This window comes from Anolis sagrei, chromosome 9 (assembly GCF_037176765.1).
Source record: "Anolis sagrei isolate rAnoSag1 chromosome 9, rAnoSag1.mat, whole genome shotgun sequence".
Classification (NCBI taxonomy): domain Eukaryota; kingdom Metazoa; phylum Chordata; class Lepidosauria; order Squamata; family Dactyloidae; genus Anolis; species Anolis sagrei.
Genome location: NC_090029.1, coordinates 21,412,252 through 21,436,818, shown reverse-complemented (window position 1 = coordinate 21,436,818; position 24,567 = coordinate 21,412,252). Strand labels below are relative to the sequence as shown.

The window sequence follows — 24,567 nt, the reverse complement described above, 5'->3', positions numbered from 1 at the left end:
TTATTTACAGCATTTATATACCGCTTTTCTCACCCCTAGGGGGACTTAATACTTTTTATTAATATCTCAACAATATTCATAATGCCTTACATATAACTCTGGCTTCATGGAGGCTGATTATATATATATATACACATACATACACACACATACATAGAAGTGTCTTGCTTATCCAACCTTTGCTCATCCAACGTTTTGTCTTATCCAACGCAGTCTACCTTCCACCCGGAATAATGTCCAGGGTGGGACATTATTGTGTGTTTTGGTACTAAATTGGTAAATACCACAATTTCTACATAATGTTGCCATGTACTGAACTGCTTTTTCTGTTGATTTGTTGTAAACCAGGATGTTTTGGTGCTCAGTTTGTAAAATTATAATGTAATCATAACGTATTGTCGAAGGCTTTCATGGCCGGAATCACTGGGTTGTTGTAGGTTTTTTTGGGCTATATGGCCATGGTCTGGAGGCACTCCCTCCTGATGTTTCGCCTGCATCACCTTGATTAGCATATAATGGCCTGAAAGTTTGCTCTAGGCACTGTCAGGCAATTATATGCTAATCAAGGTGATCAGTTGAAACATTCACACCTAGCTCCAGCAGGCAAGGGTCCTTTGTCCCACCTTGGTCATTCCACAGATATATAAACCCCTTTTCCTAGTTCCAAAACACCTCAGTACCTCTGAGGATGCTTGCCATAGATGCAGGTGAAACGTCAGGAGAGAATGCCTCCAGACCATGGCCATATAGTCCGAAAAAACCTACAACAACCTAATCATAACGTAATTTGACGTTCAATAGGCTTTTCCTTAATCCCTCCTTATTATCCAACTTTTCTGCTTATCCAACATTTCGCCGGCCCGTATAAGCAAGACCTGTGTATATCTATAGACAGACAGCAATAGGAGAGATATATCAAAACAATTGCATCAAAATTCTTGGCAATGACAATAGCATTTGAGGAAGGATTTCAAAAGGGAAAGAGCGTCGAAACTATATAAAGCACTCCAGATATCATTGGGCCATATAACAGAGCCCATTATTCCTGTAAGCAGGGGTCGGTGGGAATATGTGTGTATATGTGTATAAGTCTGTTTGCATATATATGTGTGTGTGGATGTGTGTGTGTGTGGTTTTGCGCATGCGTTGTAAGTTTTGTTTTTTGGCTTTTGAAGTTTCTTTTGCTGTGTTTTTCAGTGTTTGTATGAGTGATGGTCACTTGTTGGCCTGATCGGTGTATTGTGTCCAAATTTGGTGTCAATTCGTCAAGAGGTTTTTTAGTTCGTTAACCCCACAAACGAACAATACATTTATATATACAAGCTAATGATAACACCAAAAAATCATTTTTTAAATTATCTCTTTTGTAAAAACTGAACATTGGATTAAAAGAGTTTAAAAGCACATCAAAGCATAGTGAAAATGAGACAAAGGATAACATAAAATGAAGCCACGTTCTTCTCTTTCTATAAAAAAGAAAGCAGAACCTGAGCCCCGTTGGAAAAAGTTAAATGAATATTTGATTAATTTTATTTAAACCTCCCATTTCCTCATTTTATTTACCACTAGCTGTCCCCTGCCACTCGTTGCTGTGGCCCAGTCTGTGTATAAGTGTTTTCTGTGTGTATATATGTGGTTTTGCGCATGCATCGTAATGTATTTTTATTTTTGGCTTTTTAAGTCTCTTCTGTTGTGTTTTTCAATGTTTTTATAAGGGATGGTCACTCGCTGGCCTAATAGATGTATTGTGTCCAAATTTGATGTCAATTCGCCCAGTAGTTTTTGAGTTATGTTAATCCCACAAACGAACATTATATATATATATATACACACACACACACACACACTAGCCATCCCTTGCCACGTGTTGCTGTGGCCCAGCCTGTGTATATGTGTTTTTTGTGTGTATATATGTGTGTCTGTGCATGTGTGTGTGTGTGTGTGTGTATATGGTTTTGCGCATGCGTTGTAATATTTTTTTTGGGTTTTTTTTGCTTTTTCAGTCTCTTCTGTTGTGTTTTCGGTGTTTTATGAGTAGTGGTCACTCGTTGGTTGATAGGTGTCTTGTGTCCAAATTTGGTGTCAATTCGTCCAGTGGTTTTAGAGTTATGTTAATCCCACAAACAAACATTACCTTTTTATTTATATAGGTGTGTGTGTGTGTGTGTGTGTGTGATGGAAGGTTTTCATGAGAGATGTTTTATCCTCATACATTGTGTTATTATAATGTATCTGTGTCCGTGTCTCTTCGAAGGGGTTAATTCAGGCATGGGCAAGCTTCGGCCCACCACCAATCTCATGATCAATTGCTGAATAATGTTGGCTGCTAGGACACCTCATCTATATCCATAAGGCACCGTTGAAGCTTCAACAAATGTTTTGGGCACCTAGGTGCTTGCTTATCAACCATCTTAAGGCGAAACCCATACGCCAAAGTTGAAATCCTCAATCCATGCGTTCTAGACAAACTTGAGCTCAAAGTCTTGTCCGTATAAGCAACAAGAGGCTTCCCAACCTCTGCTTCCAATTATTCAAAGTAACTTTATGTGTATCTGCAATGGTTCACCACATCAGAGTTCCACTTTGTATTGCAACTGCAAATGATGTGATGTCGTGTTAGTCTTTGCACTGAATGCCTCAGCTTGCCCCAGGCAACCCGTTCACTCCAAGGTAAATGATGGCCTCCCCGTTCCCAGCCCGATGTCTGCCAATGTCTACTTTTAGAAACGGGTCTTGATCTGGAAGTGCTCACACCTCTTGAACTTCATGCTGAGTCCATACTGAGGAGTGAAATCCACCTCTTTCCCGGGGTGTATGCTGAACTCCAGCTTCTGGACCAAAGTGGTTAAGAAGAGAAAGATCTCGCATCTGCCGATGTTTTCCCCGAGGCACCTCCTTCTCCCTAAGCCGAAGGTCAGGATCTTCTCGCTCTCGGTTCGGTTTATTCTGGACCCGTTTGCAGCCAGAAAGCGCCCTGGGTTGAAAACAGAAGGGTCTTTCCAAAGTTTCCTGGGAAAAAAGGGGGACAACACAGTCGCCAGTCACTTTCGAGTGCCATTATTGAGGAAAAGATGGGAAATAAATGAATAAAATCATCATCGCAATCATCTTAATCATCCTGCACTCATTTTAAATCGTAATGTTCTGTGTCTTCCAGTAACTTCCAACTTGAGCCACAAGGAAAGGCAGGTAAGAAATAATAATAATAATAATAATAATAATAATAATAATAATAAAAACAAGAAGATTGTGCAGACAGACTACAAGCAGAGGCACAACACCGTTGCTCAGATGATCCATTGGAACTTGTGCCACAAATACAATCTGCCTGCGACAAAGAACTGTTGGGATCACAAGCTGGAAAAAGTTACAGAGAATGAACACGTCAAGCTATTCTGGGACTTCTGGATTCATACAGACAGAGTTTTGGAGCATAATACTCCTGACCTCACTATCGTGTTAAAAAACAAAGTATGGATCGTCGATGTCGCAATCCCAGGTGAAAGCAGGATTGCAGAGAAACAACTGGAAAAGCTGACATGACATGAGGATTTAACGATCAAATTGCAAAGACTCTGGCACAAGCCAGTCAAGGGGTCCCAGTGGTGATCGGCACACTGGGTGCAGTGCCTAAAGACCTTGGCCTGCACTTAAACACAATCAGCACTGACAAAATCACCATCTGCCAGCTGCAGAAGGCCACTTTACTGGGATCTGGGATCCCAGTAAGGGATAGTTATTATTATTTAAAACACAACAAGATGAGTCCACAGCAGACAAGATCACTCTGCTGGCTGTTGTATTGGATCACATGTCGGACCCTTCCCAAGTGTTTAGGACTGTGTGATGTATCGGCAAATAATGTGTGCAGATCCCAGTAAGGTGGCCTTCTGCAACTGACAGATGGTAATTTTGTCAGCGCTGATTGTGTTTAAGTGCAGGCCAAGGTCTTGAGGCACTGCAGCCAGTGTGCCAATCACCACAGGGACCCCTTGATGCACACAGATCCAAGTCAGGTGGCCTTTTGCAGTTGACAGGCCGTGATTTTGTCAATGTTTATGCAAAGGCCCTGGCATAAACCAGTACAGGTGGTCCCAGTGGTCATCGGCACACTGGGTGCCGTGCCAAAAGAGCTGGCATTTCGAAATAATAAACATTATTATTATTATTATTGACACAAAAGCACTGTATGTCACAGCAAACGAGATCTCTATGCTGGATTTCGTATCACAAAATCACAAGTTGAACCCTTCCCAAGCGTCTAGGACTGTGTGATGTCTTTTCTAATGATGCGCGCAGATCCAAGTCAGGTGGCCTTTTGAAGTTGACAGATCGTGATTTTGTCCATGTTTATTGTTTCCAAATGCTGCTTGAGATCTTTTGGCATGGCACCCAGTGTGCTGATGACCACTGGGACCACCTGGATTGGTTGATGCCATCAGAGCCTTTGCAGTTCGATTTTGAGGTCTTGATAGCGGCTGAGTTTTTCCTGTTGTTTTTCCTCAATGCGACTTGTCATCCGGTATGGCAACATCAATCAGCCAGACTTTTTTCTTTTCTACAATCGTGATGTCTGGTGTATTGTGTTCCAAAACTTTGTCAGTCTGGATTCGAAAGTCCCACAGTATTTTTGCATGTTCATTTTCCACGACCTTTGTAGGTTTATGATCCCTTTACCAGTTCTTGACTCTTGGCAGGTTGTCCTTGTGACATAAGTTCCAGTGAATCATCTGGGCCACAGAGTTGTGCCTCTGTTTGTAATCCGTCTGTGCGATTTTCTTGCAACAGCTGAGGAGATGGTCCATGGTTTCATCTGCTTCCTTGCACAGTCTGCATTTTGGGTCATCCACTGATTTTTCAATCTTGGCCTTAATGGCCTTGGTTCTGATGGCTTGCTTCTGGGCTGCAAGAATCAGGCCTTCTTCTGTCTCCTTCAGGGTTCCATTCATGAGCCATCACCAGGTCTTCTCCTTGTAAATTTTTCCTTCAATCTTCTCAAGGAACCTCCCATGCCATGCTTTGTTGTGCCAGCTGTCAGCTCTGGTTGTTGTTGTTATTATTATTGTTGTTGTTATTATTATTATTATTATTATTATTATTATTATTATTATTACAACAAGATGAGTCCACAACAGACTGGCTGTTGTATTGGATCACATGTCAGAATTATTATTATTATTATTATTATTATTATTATTATTATTATTATTGTGATCCTGTTACCGGGCAGGAATTATTATGAAGAGATTTGCCATGGGATTCTTCCAATGTTGAAAGAATGTGAGTTGCCCAAGTCCCAGTGCGTTTCCGTGGCCAAGTAGTAATTTGAACCCAAATCTCCCAAATTCCTAATAAGGGAATTCTACAGATCCAGATTGATCTTGCAAGCTAAGAGATTCATACCTGGTTACTCCTTGGAGGACTGACAAGGAGTTACAAATACTTTCAACTATATTTCAGAGGAAGCAACTGGTAAAGATGTTTCCAAATATCCCTTGTGTAAGAAAAGTCCTAGTGAAATTCATGGGGTTGCCATCAATCAATTAAGGTGTGCAGATCACACCTTAAGTTCTCTTATTGGGAGAAAGGTGGCATTTCTGAGTACCAATGTCATTATTAATATACTTTTGAGGAGTAACTTTCCAAACTCACAAGCGGACTCTCCAGGGATACTTACGGATCATGGTTGACTTGCCACTGGTTGACAAATACACAAGTGTCTTTAGGGATGTAGAAGCCGTTCAGTGCCGTATCCTTCATTGTGCTGCAAAGAGGGAGGAAATGCATAGTATTTGCAAAGTAGTATTTGCACAACGACAGCAGACAACTGGTTAGTTTGAGCAAGAAAAAAGGTCTTCGTTGTAACCATTGCATATTAAAACTTGGAGACAACTTATTGTTTATTGTAACTATTTTGGAAAACAAAGTCCTCACTGGTTGGGGGATTATGGGATCTGTATTCTAGAAAGAGACCCTCTCAGGCTGGGAATGGACCCTGAATGAGATCTAGACCTTGAAGGTCCAGGGCTATCCTCTAAACTGCAAATCCCGGGATCTTGGAAGATGGAGACATGACAGAACGAGGAAAAAGAGGCTCGCAGCAGAAGCTTTCATAGATTCAGAAACCATCCACACTGCAGAATTATAGCAGTCTGACACTGCATTAACTGCCATGGATGAATGCTATAGAATCCTAGGAGTTGTAGTTTGTCTTTGGTAGAGAAGGCTAACGACCTTGTAAAATTGCAACTAGCCATGGCAACTATGTAGGGGTATGCAAAGGATCACTTAATGTATGTGTGTGTGTCAACTGCAAAATGAGATGCATGAAGCTGATTGGTCAGGCAATACCCAGGGAGATAGCTGAGCCTGAGACTTTTGGATACTGTTACATTTTTGTTCAGGCTTGAGCTCTGCAAGTGCACAGAGAGACAGTTTGAAGAGAGAAGCACACAGAGAGAGAGACTGATTTGCTTCTGGCTGCTGAAGGAGTTGATCCACATGGACAGGGAAATACCTCTACTACAAGGACATTATGTGAGTCGATGCAACTCATCACATTGTACATATGTTGCTCTGAACTATGAAGAGTAAACTACTTGTTCTTTATTGGCATATTGTCTTTCTTTGGCAAGGCAGTGGGGTGGGGTGGGGGGCTGATCAAATGTGAACGACGCGTGGTTTATTTTACATTACGCCAAAACTAGAGGCGTCAAAATGTTGAAGCGCAATTATTTCTATTGGAAGAAAAGGGAAGAGAATCAATAAAGATTGTAGAAGTTACTTTTTTGGGGCCTCCACTCTCAAAATCTCCCAGGCAGTGGAGCTCGGGTTTTCTTGAGTTTTACTCACACTTACCAATGAGGAATGGTGAAAGGCATGAAAGAGGAATGCCGGAACATCTCCAAGATGAACGCTTCCGTGTAGGGCAGCATGGTCCGATCGGACAGCTTGGCTTTCCTTTCGCGGCCAATATTCTGATCTGCAGAAGCAGCGAAGGGAGAGGCGGAAATAATATGTATAACGATGTGAAAATGGCCTCTCTGTCTGTCTCTATCCATGGAGCCATCTATGGATCCATCCATCCATCCATCCATCCATCCATCTATCTATCTCGGTGTCTATCAACCTTCCTAATGCCACGACCCCTTAATACAGTTCCTCCTGTTGTGGTGACCCCCGACCATCACATTATTTTTGTTGCTACTCCATAACTGTCATTTTGCTACTGTTCTGAATCGCAATGTAAATATCTGATATGCAGGATGTTTTTTCATTCACTGGACCAAATTTGGCACAAATATCCAATACGCCCAAGTTTGAATACTGGTGGGGTTGGGGGAAGATTGATTTTGTCATTTGGGAGTTGTGGTTTCTGGGATTTATAGTTGCTACAATCAAAGAGCATTCTAAGCTCCACCAATGATGGAATTGAACCCACCTCGACACTCAGAACTCCCATGACCAAGAAAAAATACTGGAAGGTTTTGGTGGGCATTGACCTTGAGTTTTGGAGTTGTAGTTCATCTACATCCAGAGAGCCCTGTGGACTCAAACAATGATGGTTCTGGACCAAGCTTGAAATGGATACTCAATATGCCCAAATGTGAACACTGGTGGGGTTGGGGGAGGGGATTGATTTTGTCATTTGGGTGTTGTAGTTGCTAGGATTTATAGTTCACTTACAATCAAAGAGCATTCGGAACTCCACCAATAATAGAATTGAACCAAACTTGGCACACAGAACTCCCATAACGAACAGAAAATACTGGAAGGGTTTGGTGTGCATTGACCTTGAGTTGGGAGTTGTAGTTCCCCTACATCTAAAGAGCACTGTGGATTCAAACAATGATAGATCTGGACCAAACTTGGCACAAGTACTCAATATGCCCAAATGTGAACACTGGTGGAGTTTGGGGAAAATAGACCTTGACATTTGGAAGTTGTAGTTGCTGGGATTTATAGTTCACCTACAATCAAAGAACATTCTGAACTCCACCAAGGATGGAATTGAACCAAACTTAGCACATGGAACTCCCATGACCAACAGAAAATACTAGAAGGGTTTGGTGTGCATTGACCTTGAGTTTGGGAGTTGTAGTTCACCTACATATAGAGAGCACTGTGGATTCAAGCAATGATAGATCTGGACCAAACTTGGCACAAATACTCAATATGCCCAAATGTTAACACTGGTGGAGTTTGGGAAAAATAGACCTAGACATTTGGGAGTCGTACTAGCTGGGATTCATAGTTCACCTACAATCAAAGAGCATTCTGAACCCCACACAGACACGCCATGACCAACAGAAATTAATGATTTCTGATGGTCTTTGGTGACCCCTCTGACACCCCCTCGTGACCCCCGCCCCGGGGGTCCCAATCCCAAGGTTGAGAAACATTCATTCTTCCATCCATCTATCCTTCTCTATCCTCGATCAAGAGGACGAGGTTTACCTAGTTCTTCTTGAATTTTCTTCTGGATTTCTGGATAAGACACCAGGTACGCCAGGCACCAGGACAGGCCAGTGGTCACGGTGTCAAACCCTAGGAAAGAAGCAAAGTTTCGCACTTTTAGAATTAGGTCCAGTGATGCAAACGGCTGGATTTGGCATGACAAGTGTGAAGCCAGGAGTCGATTGCCACTACAAATGGGATCTGTGGTGTTTTGGTGCAATGTAGAGCATAACTAGGAGAAGCCACTTTTTTGGACTTCAAGTCCCAGAATCCCAGAAAGATTTTGAGAGCGATAGTACAAAGAAGCAGTAGCCTGAGCACTGGAGAGGCAAGGAATCGCTTGCCGTTTGGGAATATTAAACCTAAGTGGAAATATAGCAGGGTGGGAAAAAAATTTTACACACGACAAGTTTGCGTGCTCTTTTATCCAAAACGGATTTTTTTCAGATTTTAGAATACCTATATTTGCATATACTTACAAAATGAAATATTTTGGAGAAATTTAAATATAGCATTCATTTATGTGCCATATACACCCGATACACATAGCCTGAAAGTAATTTTCTGCAATAATTTAAATAATTTTGTGTGTCATTATTTTATGTTTTGTCTTGATTGTTATTTGTCTGTTTGGCATTGAATGTTTCCAATTTTGTTTTACTTTGGAAACCACCCTGAGTCCCTCCGGGGAGAGAGAGTGGGCTATAAATAAAGTTTTTGTTATTATTTTTGTTGTTATTATAATTGAAGAGAGATGTTGACTCTAAGCCAGAATGTGTCTAGAGGAGGGTGACCAACATGATCAAGGGTCTGGAGAACAAACCCTATGAGGAGCAGCTTAAAGAACTGGGCATGTTTAGCCTGAAGAAAAGAAGGCTGAGACACGATGAGGGCCATATATAAATATGTGAGAGGAAGTCATAGGGAGGAGGGAGCAAGCTTGTTTTCTGCTGCCTTGGAGACCAGGACGCAATGGAACAATGGACTCAAACTGCAAGAAAGGAGATTCCATCTGAACATGAGGAAGAACTTCCTGACTGTGAGAGCTGTTCAGCAGTGGAACTCTCTGCCCCGGAGTGTGGTGGAGACTCCTTCTTTGGAGGCTTTTAAACAGAGACTGGGTGGCCATCTGTAATTCTCATGGTTTCATTGAATTTATTTATTTATTTAGAACTTTTATATACCGGTCTTCTCAACCTCTGGAGAGGGACTCAGGCCAGTTTACAACAAAGATTCATAAACAACAGTTAAAACATCCCCTCCCATAATACACTAATACATAAAATACATTAAAAAGCAATCATATAAATACATAAGACCAAGTCGTCAAATGAAATCACAATTCATCACCATCCGTCCGTGTGGTCAAGAGTTATTGACTCATTCATCAAATGCTAAATTCCAGAGCCAAGTTTTCACCAGCTTTCTAAAAGTCAGGAGAGAAGGGGCAGTTCTAATCTCCAGTGGGAGAGAGTTCCAGAGCTGAGGGGCCACCACCGAGAAGGCCCTGTCCCTCGTCCCCACCAGACGCAATTGTGAGAGTGGTGGGACCGAGAGCAGGTCCCCTCCAGAAGATCTTAACAACCTTGATGGTTCATCGAGGAGAATCCGTTTGGACAGGTAAACTGGGCCGGAGTCGTTTAGGGATTTATAGGTCAACACCAGCACTTTGAATTGTGCTTGGAAGCTAATTGGCAGCCAGTGGAGCTGATGCAACAGAGGAGTAGTATGCTCCCTGTACCCTGCTCCTGTTAGTAATCTGGTTGCTGCTCGTTGGACTAATTGCAGCTTCCGGGCAGTCTTCAGAGGCAACCCCACGTAGAGAGCATTGCGGTAGTCTATACAGGATGTAACCAGAGCGTGGACCACCGTGATCAATGCATTGAGCCACAGCAGTTCCAAGTTATGCCAAACTGTGTGGCGGAGGCTCCTGCTATGGAGGCTTTTAAACAGAGGCTGGATGGCCATCTGTTGGGGGTGCTTTGAATGCAATTTCCTGCTTCTTGGCAGAATGGGGTTGGACTGGATGATGGCCCATGAGGTCTCTTCCAACTCCATGAGTCTATGATAAGCCTAAATCCACACATGAATCTAAGCCAGAATTGATTCATGGACTCAACTGCTGAATGGCAAGTCAACACTGATAGAAATCCTATTGGTTCAATGCGTTGACTTTAGTAAAAGCGAGCAAGTGGTGGGACTAAAAGAGGTAAGACTAAGTTGACTGCCCTGAGTTGCCTGCGAGCGGAGAGGGTGCGGTATAAAAATATAGTAAACAAATAAGTATACATCACCTTTCAGTGAGTAAACCCTTACCTGCTCCAAAAATATCACCAACAATGTGGACAATGTTTTGACCCAACTGCTGGATATTGGCATTCACGTCCACCTTTTTGCTCTGCCAGTAGTCAATCAGGGAGTCGGTGATGTCGCGGATGTTGTTCTGAAATACAAATTCAAAGGTTGGATGGGGTCCTAGATTGTAGAAGATCTAGGCTGCTTACTCTGGGATCAACTCCATTATGTTATAAGCAGTTCTTTGCCCATCTTGGGGTTTGTCTGTACTACCAAATTAATGCAGTCCAATAGTACTTTAAATACCAAGGTTTTGCCCTGACATAAAATCCAGTCGTGTCCGACTCTGGGATTCTGGGACTCATCTCCATCTCCAAGCTGAAAAGCTGGTGTTGTCTATAGACGACTCCAAGGTCATGTGGCCAGCATGACTGCATGGAGCACTGTTACCTTCCCACAGAAGCAGTACCTATTAATCTACTCACATTTGCATGTTTTCGAACTGCTAGGTTAGCAGGAGCTAGGCTAACAGTGGGTGCTCAACCCACTCCCCGGATTCGAACTTGTAACCTTTTGGTCAGCAAGTTCAGCAGCTCAGCGGTTTAACCTACTGCGCCACTGGTTTTACATGTATTTAATCTGCCCAAGAGGGCAGAGGCCTCATCATAATTCATAATATTCAGCCATTGCAGTTAAAGTGAGGCAAAACTGCTTTGATTTTATAGTATAGATGTAACCTTCAAGTAATACATTACCCAGTCCTGCTTCTCAATCTTGCAATTAAAGTTACAAGAGACCTATCCAAGAGGAAGCCTGGCAGACCTATGGCTTCCATGATAGAGGGGCAAGAAAGCCATCCTATGTGTTGTTCTAGATGTCAGAGGAGCTATCCAAGGTGCTGGATCTGTTTCAGGAGTTCAAATTTAACACGGAATAGTTCAGCCGATTCAATAGACCTTTTGAACTAAAACACAGACTGGATTAGTTGTCCAACTGACCTGGAAGATACCCATTGCACCAAGCCATACTCTTTGGGGAGATAGAGCAGAATATAAATAATATATAAAATAATATAAAATAATAAAATATAAAATATAAAATTATTATTATTGGACTATCTAGCCTTGTACAGTAGGATTTCAGGTCCTTTCCATCATCTCCTACATCATTTTTTAAAGTTGCAATTCCAGGGACTTTTTCCATGCATGGAATGAACTGAATGAGCTTTGCAAATCCTTGGCATTTTAAGACTCAAAACACAGCCACCTTTTGAAAAGAAAGCAAATTTAGCTCTGACTTATGTCTAGATCAGCCATTCCCAAGGAGCCCCCAGTAGCACAGCAGGTTAAATTGCTGAGCTCGCTGACCAAAAGGTCAGCGGTTCGAATCTGGGGAGCAGTGTGAGCTTCCGCTGTCAGCCCCAGCTTCTGCCAACCTAATAGTTCGAAAACATGCAAATGTGAGTAGATCAATAGGTACTGACCTGGCAGGAAGGTAATGGCACTCCATGCCGGCCACATGACCTTGGATGTGTCTATGGACAACGCACCTGGGGGGCCAAAGTTGGCCCATGCCTGGTCTGTAGTGTCAGTCGGTATCATACAGACAATGATTTTAATATTGAATGTAATGTTAAATATTTAATATGCATTCCTTTAAATTCAATTGAATTTAAGACTTTAAATTCAATTCATTTTATTTATTTACTATATTTGTATTCCGCCCTTCTCATTCAGCCCTTAGGCGACTCAGGGCAGTTTACAATGGCAACGATTCAATGCCCAAAATCACCATAAAACATTTAAAAACATTAACACATAATATAAAACCATAACAAAAATACTAAAAGCATACATCATTTGTTAAACCACTGAGCTGCTGAACTTGCTGACCAAAAGGTTGCTGGTTCGAATCCGGGGAGTGGGGTGAGCTCCATCTTCTGCCAACCCTAGCAGTTTGAAAAAATGCAAATCATAGAATCATAGAATTGGAAGAGACCTGACGGGCCACCCAGTCCAACCCCATTCTGCCAAGAAGCAGGAATATTGCATTCAAAGCACCCCTGACAGATGGCCATCCAGCAAGAAGGTAAGGGTGCTCCATGCAGTCATACTGGCCATATGACCTTGGAGGTGTCTACGGACAATGCCGGCTCTTCAGCTTAGCTATGGAGATGAGCACCAACCCCCAGAGTTGTACTCAACTAGACTTAATGTTAGGGGAAAACCTTTACCTTTACTAACGTCTCAATCATCCATTCGCAAACTTTGCTCCTCTCACTATTTTGGACTTTGACTCTCATCTTGGCCAACAGCCAGGAATTCTGGGAGTCAAAGTCCTTAAATCTGGAAAACATGGGTGTAGAAAGAAGTCTGTTTATGCCCCTTGGGACTGCATGGAGTGAATGCAAGGAAAGAAACCAATGTCTAAATGCCATGTTCAATAACTCTGTGGCTTGCAAAACAAGCTCTCTATCTCTTTGAGCTTCTAGCAAGCATCCCAAGCTTATCACAGGAAGGATGACATTTAAACCCTCCTATACATTTTCCTTTAAACTTTGATCCGGCTGCATATTTGAGGGATAAAGGAGAGAAACCATTGGCTTGACATCTCTAGAAATCTTGGGGTCAGAGGAGTCAATGACGCACACACGCAATGATCAAGATAGGAATGGTGCACATCTGGTAGAAGATCAAACAGCAAGGCATTTCAGACTAGGCTTTACTTGTTTACCACACCATGCCAGTCGAGACAATGCAGATTAAATAGCCTACTATGTCCCCGATTGCGTACAGAGTTCTGGTTTTTGCTGCACATGTTGAATGTATCCATAAATCCAGCTGCCGTGCAATGTATTACCACATATGCTGAATGTCGGACACTTTATGCTTCACCTGTGAATGAGGCACACATGTGAGCCCCTGCTTGGAAAACTCCACTCATAATGGATATGCTTGCTTGTCTGAAGCAGAACTTGTCATCCACAACCAGATCAACAATTGGGTCATACCATTTACAGAAAACCCACACACACAGATAGATCCCTACATAAACACTCCAACCATCACCCAAGTCAAAAAAGAGGCACCATTAAAGCCTTGGCAGACCATGCAAAAAGAATCTGCGGAACCCCACCTCCTCCAAGATGAACTGAACCACCTCAACTGGGCTCTCCAAGCCAATGGAGACTCCACCTCAGACATCAGAAGAGCTGCAAGACAACCGAGAACAAGCCACGAGAGTCAAGACAAAGGTCCACCCAGAGGAAAAGTGTTCTTGCCATACATCAAGGAACCACTGACTGCAGAGGGAAGCGGAGGAGGAAACACAACATATAAACCATCTCCAGACCCACCAAGAAAATCCAACAAATGCTACGTTCAGGAAAGGACAAGAGGGATCCTCTCACCTCTGCAGGAGTCTACTGTGTACCATGCAGCTGTGGACAAGTCACCATAGATGGGGACCACCAAACGCAGCAACATTGCCCAAACACGAATCCAGGAACATGAAAGGCACTGCAGACTTTTTCAACCAGAGAAGTCAGCCATAGCAGAGCACCTGAGGAACCAACCTGGACACAGCATCTTACTTGAGAACACAGAAATGCTGGACCACTCTCACAACCACCATGTCAGGCTACACAGAGAAGCCATTGAAACCCACAAGAAGCATGTGGACAATTTCAACAGAAATGAGGAAACCATGAAAATGAACCAAATCTGGCTACCAGTATTAAAAAAAACCTCTAAAATTGCAACAGCAAAACAGCAGAGGGAAAACAATCAGGGACATCTAATCACCTCTCAACAAAAGATTGCCCCAGGCACTGCCAGGCCATCAAATGCTAATCAAGGTGGTCAGCAGAACTCTTGCTCCAACAGACAAGAGTTCTTTGTCCCAACCTGGTCATTCCACAGATATATAAACCCACTTTCCTAGTTCCAACAGACCTCACTACCTCTGAGGATGCTTGCCATAGATGCAGGCAAAACGTCAGGAGAGAATGCCTCTAGAACATGGCCATACAGCCCAAAAAACCTACAAGAACCCAGAGAGGAAACAATCAGGGACAACTAATCACCTCTCAACAAAGATTCCCCCAGGCAATAACAAGCCACAACAAAAAAACCTGCCAGGCCATCCAATGCTAATCAAGGTGGTCAGTTGAAACATTCACACTTAGCTCCAGCAGACAAGGGTTCTTTGTCCCACCCTGGTCATTCCACAGAGATATAACCCCATTTTCCTAGTTCCAACAGACCTCACTACCTCTGAGGATGCTTGCCATAGATGCAAACGAAACGTCAGGAGAGAATGCCTCTAGAACATGGCCATATAGCCCAAAAAAAACTACAACAACTCAACTTGTAGAAGGTTTGGATGACTATTCCCAGCATCTCCAGCACAACTCACAGCCATGTCCGCTGGGATTTGTAGTCCTAAACCATAACTATAGGCTGAGAAAGAAAAGGCAAGTGGCACATGCCCCAAACAAACATACCTTATCGAAGCTTATGTAATGTTCCTTGGCAATCCGTTTCACAAGGTCACCGAACCGTGTGTTGAGATCCCTGAAGACCTTCATGGTTTGGTTGGGAAGATACCGGAGGAGAGGGATGAAGTCGGCCGGATTGCCAGAGGCTGCGGCCTCTCCAAAATCGTTGTTGATGTTCACCAAGCTTAACAGTTCCTGGTCTTCGTGATCATATCGCTTGCCAAAACACATGCCGCAGATGACGTTGGCCACAGAGACCACCAGGTACCGGTAAGGCTCAAAGCTATTCTTCTCCTTCATCAGCTCCTGGAATTTCGTGAGCAAGTAATCTGCTTCAGTGGATACAAACTCCTCCAACGGACAAGTTGACAAGGTTTCATTCGCTGCTATGGAGATGACCTTCAAGGCATTCTGGGCTACCTTCCGACGGGAGCGCCAAACTCCTGCAGGACATGACCCAAACGCGAGGCTTTGGCCCTCTCCGACAAACTGAAAGCTGTAGAGATTGGGGCGGCCTGCAAAGTCTTCTCCTTGCTTGACCAAGGCTTGCCGGATGGTCTCCAAGCCGCTCAGAACCAGGATCGGTCTTGTGCCAATGCGGATCTGCATCACATCACCGTATTTCTGGCGCATCTGACTCAAAGTCAAATGAGGATTTTTCCCCAGGTCCAACATGCTGCCAATGAGCGGGTATCCCTTTGGCCCAGGGAGGCTCTTCAGCCCTGGCGGAATCTTCTGCCGGAAAGATTTGATGATCACCAAAATGAGAAAGAAGACCACCAAGGCTAAGAGGAGTTCGGTGAGGGACATCACGGTTTGGGATCCCATCAGGACAAGCTCCATATTCCTTGAAGTCAAAGTAACCTAATGAGCCAAACAAGGAGAGATATAGAAAGAAGACACACAATGTGAGGAAGGATTGGGGGAAAGGTCATCCTGTGCTTAGGAGACCCTTGCAGTCAAGATCTTTTCTGTGCTAAAGCCAACATTTTCCAACTCAGAAACATTCTCAAGATGAATACATGAAAAAATAGGCTGGCATTCTAACACGTCTCAGTGAATTTTGTGAGCTAAAGAAAGTCAGGCCTGGTCAGTACTTGGATGGATGTTTTTCTTTATTTGGTGGAGGAACATTGCCCTGCTTTTCCATGTCTTGGCTGTTGGGTACCAAATGTTCAGTTAAAGAACTAAAACCTCTGACCATATTATTATTCATGGGAACCACATTGTCCATGGAGATCTATCAGTGACTACATTTTTCATGGAGATCTATCTGTGATCATGTTGTTTATGGAGATCTATCTGTGAATATGTTGTTCATGGAGATCTATCCATCTGTAACCATGTTGTTCATGGAGATCTATTTGTGACCATGTTGTTCATGGAGATCTATCTGTGAATATGTTGTTCATGGAGATCTATCCATCTGTGACCATGCTGTTCATGGAGATCTATCTGTAACCATGTTGTTCTGGAGATATATCTATCTGTGACCATGTTGTTAATGGAGATCCATCTGTGGCCATGTTGTTCATGGAGATCCATCTGTGGCCATGTTGTTCATGGAGATCTATCTGTCATCATGTTTTTCATGGATATCTATCCACCTGTAACCATGTTGTTCATCGAGATCTATCCATCTGTAACCATGTTGTTCACGGAGATCTATCTGTGATCATGTTGTTCATGGAGATCTATCCATCTGTAACTATGTTGTTCATGGATATCTATCTGTGAATATGTTGTTCATGGAGATCTATCCATCTGTGACCATGCTGTTCATGGAGATCTATCTGTAACCATGTTGTTCATGGAGATATATCTATCTGTGACCATGTTGTTCATGGAGATCTATCCATCTGTGACCATGTTGTTCATGGATATCTATCCATTTGTGACCATGTTGTTCATGGAGATCTATCAATCTGTGATCATGTTGTTCATGGAGATCTGTCGATCTGTAACCACGTTGTTCATGGAGATCAATCCATCTGTAACCATGTTATGACTATCTACGTCATCACACTAGAGAATGAATCCATTTTAAATCCGGTTGCTGCCTCCGGCAGAATTCTGAAGTTTGTAATTTAGGGAGGAGCCCTTAACAGCCTCACTAAACGAGAAACCCCAGAATTTGGCAGGAGGCAGAAACCAAATTTAAAGTGGATTCATTCTCTAATGTGACAAAGTAGTATGTTGTTCATGGAGATCTGTGTATCTGTGACTGTATCCTTCTTGGATGTCTATATATTGGCGTGATGTGAACCAACCTGGAAGGAGAATTGAAGAAGCTGGGCTTTTTTGGACCATTCCTTCCAGGTTCCCCTATCCAATTTGGCCACTAGTTAGGGGTTACCCAATCCAAACTAGTAAATACCCCAATGCCAGTTTAAAATGCCAGTTTTGAGTCATCCTCCCCATCCCCACTTCTGGCCCAAAACCAGGGCAACCTGAAAGATCCAGAACATGTGTTGCCTGCAAGCAGCAGATTTGCTGAATGGGCAGATCCAATGCAGGTCCATTCACTGCTGAAATCCCTTGGCAAGTCACACCCACTCTGTGCCAGCATTTGTTTACAATCTCTAAAATAGGGGACAGCCATGGAGGGTGCAGAAAATAACATCTCTTGATTCTAAGAGTCCCCCAGTCTCCCATGAATAATGAAATGCATGCTTTGGAGGACCATACCTGGTCAAGATGGCCTGCCTCACAGGTATGTTGAGAAGGTAAAATGGGGAAGGGAATCTGGGGAAGAGAATACCCATTGGAGCTCATAGGCGGTAAAGTGTGCTATACACCAAAGCAGTGGTTCCCAGCCTTCCTAATGCCATGATCCCTTAATACAATCCCTCAGGTTGTGTTGACTCCCAAGCATACAATTATTTTTGATGCTACTTCACAACTGTCATTTTGCTACTGATACGAATCATAATGTAAATATCTGATATGCAGGACTGAATTTGGCACAAATACCTGATATTCCCAAATATGAATACTGGTGGAGTTTGACATTTGGAAATTGTAGCTGCTGGGATGTAACCATGTTGTTCATGGAGATCTATCCATCTGTAACCATGATGTGACTATCTACTTCATCACACTAGAGAATGAATCCATTTTAAATCCGGTTGCTACCCCACCAACGATAGAATTGGGCCAAACTTCCCACACATAACCCCATGACCAAAAGAAAATACTGGAAGGGTTTGTTGGGCACTGCCCTTCAGTTTTGGAGTTGTAGTTCACCTACATTCAGAAAGCACAGTGGACTCAAACAATCATAGGTTGGGGCTAAACTTGGCATGAATGCTCAGTATGCTGAAATGTGAACACTGATGAAGTTTGACACTGGGAAATTGTAGTTGCTGGGATGTATAGTTCACCTACAATGAATGAGCATTCTAAACCCCACCAATGATAGAATTGGGCCAAACTTCCCCCACATACCCCCATGACCAATAGAAAATACTGTGTTTTCTGATGGTCTTTGGCAACCCCTCTGACCCCCCCCCCCCGGGGTCCTGACCCCCAGGTTGAGAAACGCTACTTTAGACACCTGTATTTTGCTTCCTTCCCATTGTCAACCAACCAGTAGACTTTCTACCAGAATAGGGGCTTTATTACGTTGTTGGCCTACGTTTTCCTTCTCCTTTCTCATCCCTGTTTCCTTTTATATTGTGACTTGCCCAGATTCCCCAGGAACACTCCTACCCATTTCCCCCCTGTGCAAGCTTTCCAAGGGTGCATCCACCCTATAGAATCAATGCAGCTTGACCCTACTTGAACCGCCATGGTGCAAGGTCATGAAATCAAGGCACATAACAGTTTAGGGGAGGCACTTGGATTCTTTGCTAAAGACTTTGTGGAACTACAACTCCCAGGATTACATAGCATTGAGACAGAGCAGTTATATCGGAGTACCTACAAGCCACTCTAAACACCTTCGCAGAAGCATACGAGAAGCTTGACCAGTCATTGAACACTGAGAAAGCCAAAGTGCTCTTCCAGAAGTCACCAGCCAATCACTCTCCAATGCCAGAGATACAGCTTAATGGTGTAACATTAGAAAATGTTGACCATTTCTGGTACCTTGGCAGCCACCTCTTCACAAAAGTCAACATTGACACTGAAATACAACACCGCCAGAGCTCTGCGAGTGCAGAGAGTATTTGAGGATCGGGACATCCGCAGGGAGACCAAGGGGCTTGTTTATAATGCCATTGTCCTCCCAACCCTGCTATAGGCCTGCGAAACGTGGACTCTCTACAGATGTCAACATTGAGACTGAAATACAACACCACCTGAGCTCTGTGAGTGTAGCATTCTTCCAAATGAAACAGAGAGTGTTTGAGGACCAGGACATCCGCAGGGAGACCAAGGGGCTTGTTTATAATGTCATTGTCCTCCCAAACCTGCTATATGCCTGCGAAACATAGACTGTCTACAGATGTCAACAGTGAGACTGAAATACAACACCGCCTGAGCTCTGCAAGTGCAGCATTTTTCTGAATGAAGCAGAGAGTGTTTGAGGACTGGGACATCCATAGGGAGACCAAGATGCTTGTTTATAAAGCCATTCCCCTTCCAACCCTGCTATACGCTTGCGAGACGTGGACAGTCTACAGATGCCACATGCAACTCTTGGAACAATTCCATCAGCGCTGCCTCCAAAAAATCCTACAAATCTCTTGGGAAGACAGGTGGACAAATGTCAGCCTGCTGGAAGAAGCAAAAACCACCAGCATTGAAATGATGGTCCTCTGCCATCAATTCCGCTGGACTGGATGCCCGACCACCGTCTCCCAAAGCAGTTGCTCTATTCTGAACTCAAGAACGGAAAACGGAATGTTGGAGGACAGGAAAAGAGATTTAAAGACAGGCTCAAAGCCAACCTTAAAAACTCTGGCATGGACACTAAGAACATGAAGCCCTGGTCTGTGAGCACTCCAGTTGGAGGTTAGCTGTGATCAGCAGTGCTGCAGAATTTGAAGAGGCATGAATGGAGGGAGAAAGAGAGAAACATGCGAAGAGGAAGGCACATCAAGCCAACCCTGACCAGGACCGCCTTCCGTCTGGAAACTGATGCCCTCACTGCGGGAGAACATGCAGATCAAGAATAGGGCTCCACACTCACCTGCGGACCCACCTCCAGGATACTACACTTGGAGGACCATCATCCTCGGACTACAAGGGATTGCCTAAGTAAAGTATAGTGGAGTCAAACTTCATTACTGTAGATCAGGAATGGGCAAACTTGATGAAGGAAGGAAGGAAGGAAGGAAGGAAGGAAGGAAGGAAGGAAGGAAGGAAGGAAGGAAGGAAGGAAGGAAGGAAAGGGCCTGAGGCTATTAGGAATGGTGGGAGTTGAAGTTCAAAACACCTCCAGGGCTCAAGTTTGCCCATGCCTGCTGTAGATGAACACTTGAAGGGGAAATCTAGGGCGCTGAACCCACCCCCAAAATAGGCTCAGCACCACGGACAGTGCTTTACAGTCCCCACTAAAGTCCAGCATGGATTGAAATGGAAATTATCAGTTAATACTAGAGTATGCCGTGAGCAAAGATTTTGTCCTTGAACCCTAGCACGAGTTCCTGTGTCAATAATCCCATATGGAGCAAGTCACATTTCAAAAGCAATGCAAGAAACAATAGCCAGGTTTGATTTGATTGGCATTGCTGAAAAGCCTTCCTAGTTATTTTCAAAACTGTCTACTGATCAGAAACTTTTTGGCATTAGGCCACATTCATAGAGTGCATAAAATCCAATAAAAACTTTCTTTATTACGATCACAGATCAATATAAATAGAGTGCGTCTATCTACACCAGCGTTTCTCACCCTGGGAGTTGGGACCCCTGGGGGGGGGTGCGAGGGGTCGCCTATTTTCTGTTGGTGATGGGGGTTCTGTGTGGGAAGTCTGACCCAATTCTCTCATTGGTGGGGTTCAGAATGCTCTTTGAGAGTAGGTGAACTATACATCCCATTAGGAAGGTTGAGAAACACTGGCTTAAAGTGTATATTCCCATGTGGATGGATGTTTACTCAGTGCCATCCCATTTTGCTAATGTACAAGTTACTAAATAAATGAGATCTACTATGTTAAAATAAAAACTCCCAAATGTCAAGGTCTATTTCCCCCAAACTCTACCAGTGTTCACATTTTGGCACACTGAGTGTTCGTGTCAAGTTTGGTCCAGATTCATGATTGTTTGAGTCCACAGTGCTCTCTGGCTGTAGGTGAACTACAACTCCCAAACGCAAGGTCAGTACCCACCAAACCCTTCCAGTATTTTCTCTTGGCCATGGGAGTTCTATATACTAAGTTTGGTTCAATTCCATCGTTGGTGGAGTTCAGAATGCTCTTTGATTGTAGGTGAACTATAAATCCCAGCAACTACAACTCCCAAATATCAGGGTCTATTATTCCCAAAGTACACCAGTGTTCACATTTTGGCATATTGAGTGTTCGTGTCAAGTTTGGTCCAGATCCATGATTGTTTGAGTCCACAGGGCTCTCTGGCTGTGGGTGAACTACAACTCCCAAACTCAAGGTCAATGCCCACCAAACCCTTCCAGTATTTTCTATTGGTCATGGGAGTTCTATGTGCCAAGTTTGGTTCACTCCCATCATTGGTGGAGTTCAGAATGCTCTTTGATTGTACGTGAACTATACATCCCAGCAACTACAACTCCCAAATGTCAAGGTCTACTTTACCCAAACTCCACCAGTATTCACATTTGGGCATATTGAGCATTTGTGCCAAGTTTGGTCCAGATCTATCATTATTTGAGTCCACAGTGCTCTCTGGATTTAGGTGAACTACAACTCCAAAACTCAAGGTCAATGCCCACCAAACGCTTCCAGTATTTTCTGTTGGTCGTGGGGGTTCTGTGTGCCAAGTTTGGTTCAATCCCATTGTTGGCGGAGTTCAGAATGCTCTTTGATTGTAGGTGAACTATAAATCCCAGCAACTACAACTCCCAAAAGCCACAATCAACCTTCCTCCTCCCAACCCCACCAGAATTCAAATGCGGGCACATTGGGCATTTGCGCCAAATTTGGTCCAGTGAATGAAAATACATCCTGCATCTGAAATATTTACAAGACGATTGAGAACAATAGCAATATGACAGTTATGGAGTGTCAACGCAAATAATGTGATGGTTGGGGGTCACCACAACACAAGGAACTGTGTTAAGGGGTCGTGGCATTAGGAAGGTTGACAACCACTGCTCTACACTTTAGAATTAATGCAGTTTGGCACCTCTTGAACAGCCATGGCTCAATGCTACAGAGTTGTAGTTTGGCGAGGCAGCTGCCCTGCTTGGCAAAGAAGGCCGAAGACCTTGGCAAACTACAACTCCCAGGATCACCATAGCATGGAGCCATTGCAGTTGAAGCTGCTGCCAGAGTGCAGGAGGGAGATGCAACTGTGGGAAAGGTTCTCTTGGGTGGAAACACAGATGCACCAGTGTAAAACCAAACTGTCCACTTACCTGGCTTCCTCCCACTTTGGCAAAAGAGCCTCAGTCTCTGGCTGCTGCTACTGCTGCTACCACCTCTGGCTCTCTGCGCATGGAAGTCAATGGGCCCTTTCCATGGCCAGATGCGCCCCCTGCGGCTCTCCAGGCAAACTCCTGCTCCTGCCTGCAAGCAAGGGCCACTACAGAGCACTTTCCCTGCCAGCTTTATAGGCACCTCCCGGTCCCTGATTGGTCAGCAGTCCCGTCCACATGTGGAGGCCTTTCCTCCAATCCGAAGTGGCTCCGAATTTGTGGGAAAGCGCAGGATGTGGAGCCTGGCCAGAGGCGCATGGACAAGGAGGGCAGCTCGATCAGACATCAACAGCTGTGATGGAATGCTATGAGATCCTAAGGTTGGAGTTTTACAAGACCTTGGGTGCTTCTCCACTGGAGAATTGATGTACTGCTATGGCTGAAGGCTATGAAATCCTGGGAGTTGTAGCATTGCAATGCTTTGGAACAACTCCACAATATAACACATCAACTATTGTGGCCCAAAGCTGTGAGATCCTGGGAGTTGTAGTTTTACAAAACCTTGGGTGCATCTCCACTGTGTCTGAAAGCTATGAGATCATGGGAGTTGTAGTTTCACCTGGGGTGCATCTCCACTGTAGAATTAATGTTGTTTAACAACACATCAACTGCTATAACTCAATGCTATGTCATAATAATAATAATAATAATAATAATAATAATAATAATAATGCTATGAGATCCTGGGAGTTGTAGCTTTATAAGACCTTGGGTGCATCTCCACTGTGGCTGAATGCTATGAGATCCTGGGAGTTGTAGTTTTATAAGACCTTGGGTGTATCTCCAGTGTGGTTGAATATTATGAGATCCTGGGAGTTGTAGTTTTTCAAGGCCTTGGGTGCATCTCCACTGTGGCTGAATGCTATGAGATCCTGGGAGTTGTAGTTTTTCAAGGCCTTGGGTGCATCTCCACTGTGGCTGAATGCTATGAGATCCTGGGAGTTGTAGTTTTATAAGACCTTGGGTGCATCTCCACTGTGGCTGAATGCTATGAGATCCTGGGAGTTGTAGCTTTATAAGACCTTGGGTGCATCTCCACTGTGGCTGAATGCTATGAGATCCTGGGAGTTGTAGTTTTATAAGACCTTGGGTGCATCTCCACTGTGGCTGAATGCTATGAGATCCTGGGAGTTGTAGTTTTACAAGACATTGGGTGCACCTCCACTGTAGAATTAATGTAGTTTAATAACACATCAACTGCTGTGGCTGAATGCTATGAAATCCTGGGAGTTATAGTTTTACAAGGCCTTGGCTGCATCTCCACTATACAATTAATGTAGTTTAACTGCTGTAGCTCAATACTATTTAATCCAGGGAGCTGTAGTTTTTCAAGACCTTGAGTGCATCCCCACTGTAGAATTAATGTAATTGAATAACACATCAACTGCTGTGGCTGAATGCTATGAAATCCTGGGAGTTGTCGTATTACAACACTTTGAATGCACCTCCACCACATAACACATCAACTGCTGTGGCTGAATGCTATGAAATCCTGGGAGTTGTAGCATTGTAATACTTTGGATCAGCTCCACAATATAACACATCAACTGTTGTGGCTCAAAGCTGTGAGATCCTGGGAGTTGTAGTTTTACAAGATCTTGGGTGCATATCCACTGTGGCTGAATGCAATGAGATCCTGGGAGTTGTAGTTTTACAAGACCTTGGGTGCATCTCCGCTGTGCTGAATGCTATGAGATCCTGGGAGTTGTAGTTTCACCTGGGGTGCATCTCCACTGTAGAATTAATGTAGTTTAACAACACA

At 43.7% G+C, this 24,567-nt stretch overlaps 1 protein-coding gene across 1 annotated transcript; it reads right to left on the bottom strand.

The window, feature by feature from the left end:
• Window positions 1-2,059: 2,059 nt before the first annotated feature.
• LOC132762488 (cytochrome P450 1A5-like) lies at window positions 2,060-22,901 on the bottom strand. The gene is made up of 7 exons (XM_060755525.2): window positions 22,746-22,901; window positions 15,257-16,114; window positions 10,774-10,900; window positions 8,458-8,547; window positions 6,859-6,982; window positions 5,678-5,764; window positions 2,060-3,009 (listed from the first exon to the last, which is right to left on the bottom strand). Exons 2-7 carry the CDS (start codon window positions 16,091-16,093, stop codon window positions 2,721-2,723), a joined length of 1,554 nt encoding a protein of 517 aa, XP_060611508.2. The 5' UTR covers window positions 16,094-16,114; window positions 22,746-22,901; the 3' UTR covers window positions 2,060-2,720.
• Between the last annotated feature and the right edge of the window lie 1,666 nt (window positions 22,902-24,567).

Coding starts and splice junctions, on each gene's coding strand:
- LOC132762488 (XM_060755525.2), bottom strand. CDS start 16,093: ATGGAGCTTGTCCTGATGGGATCCCAAACCGTGATGTCCCTCACCGAA. Junction 10,901..15,256: donor ATTACATAAGCTTCGATAAG/GTATGTTTGTTT, acceptor TTTGTATTTCAG/AACAACATCCGCGACATCAC. Junction 5,765..6,858: donor CCTTTCACCATTCCTCATTG/GTAAGTGTGAGT, acceptor CCCTCTTTGCAG/CACAATGAAGGATACGGCAC.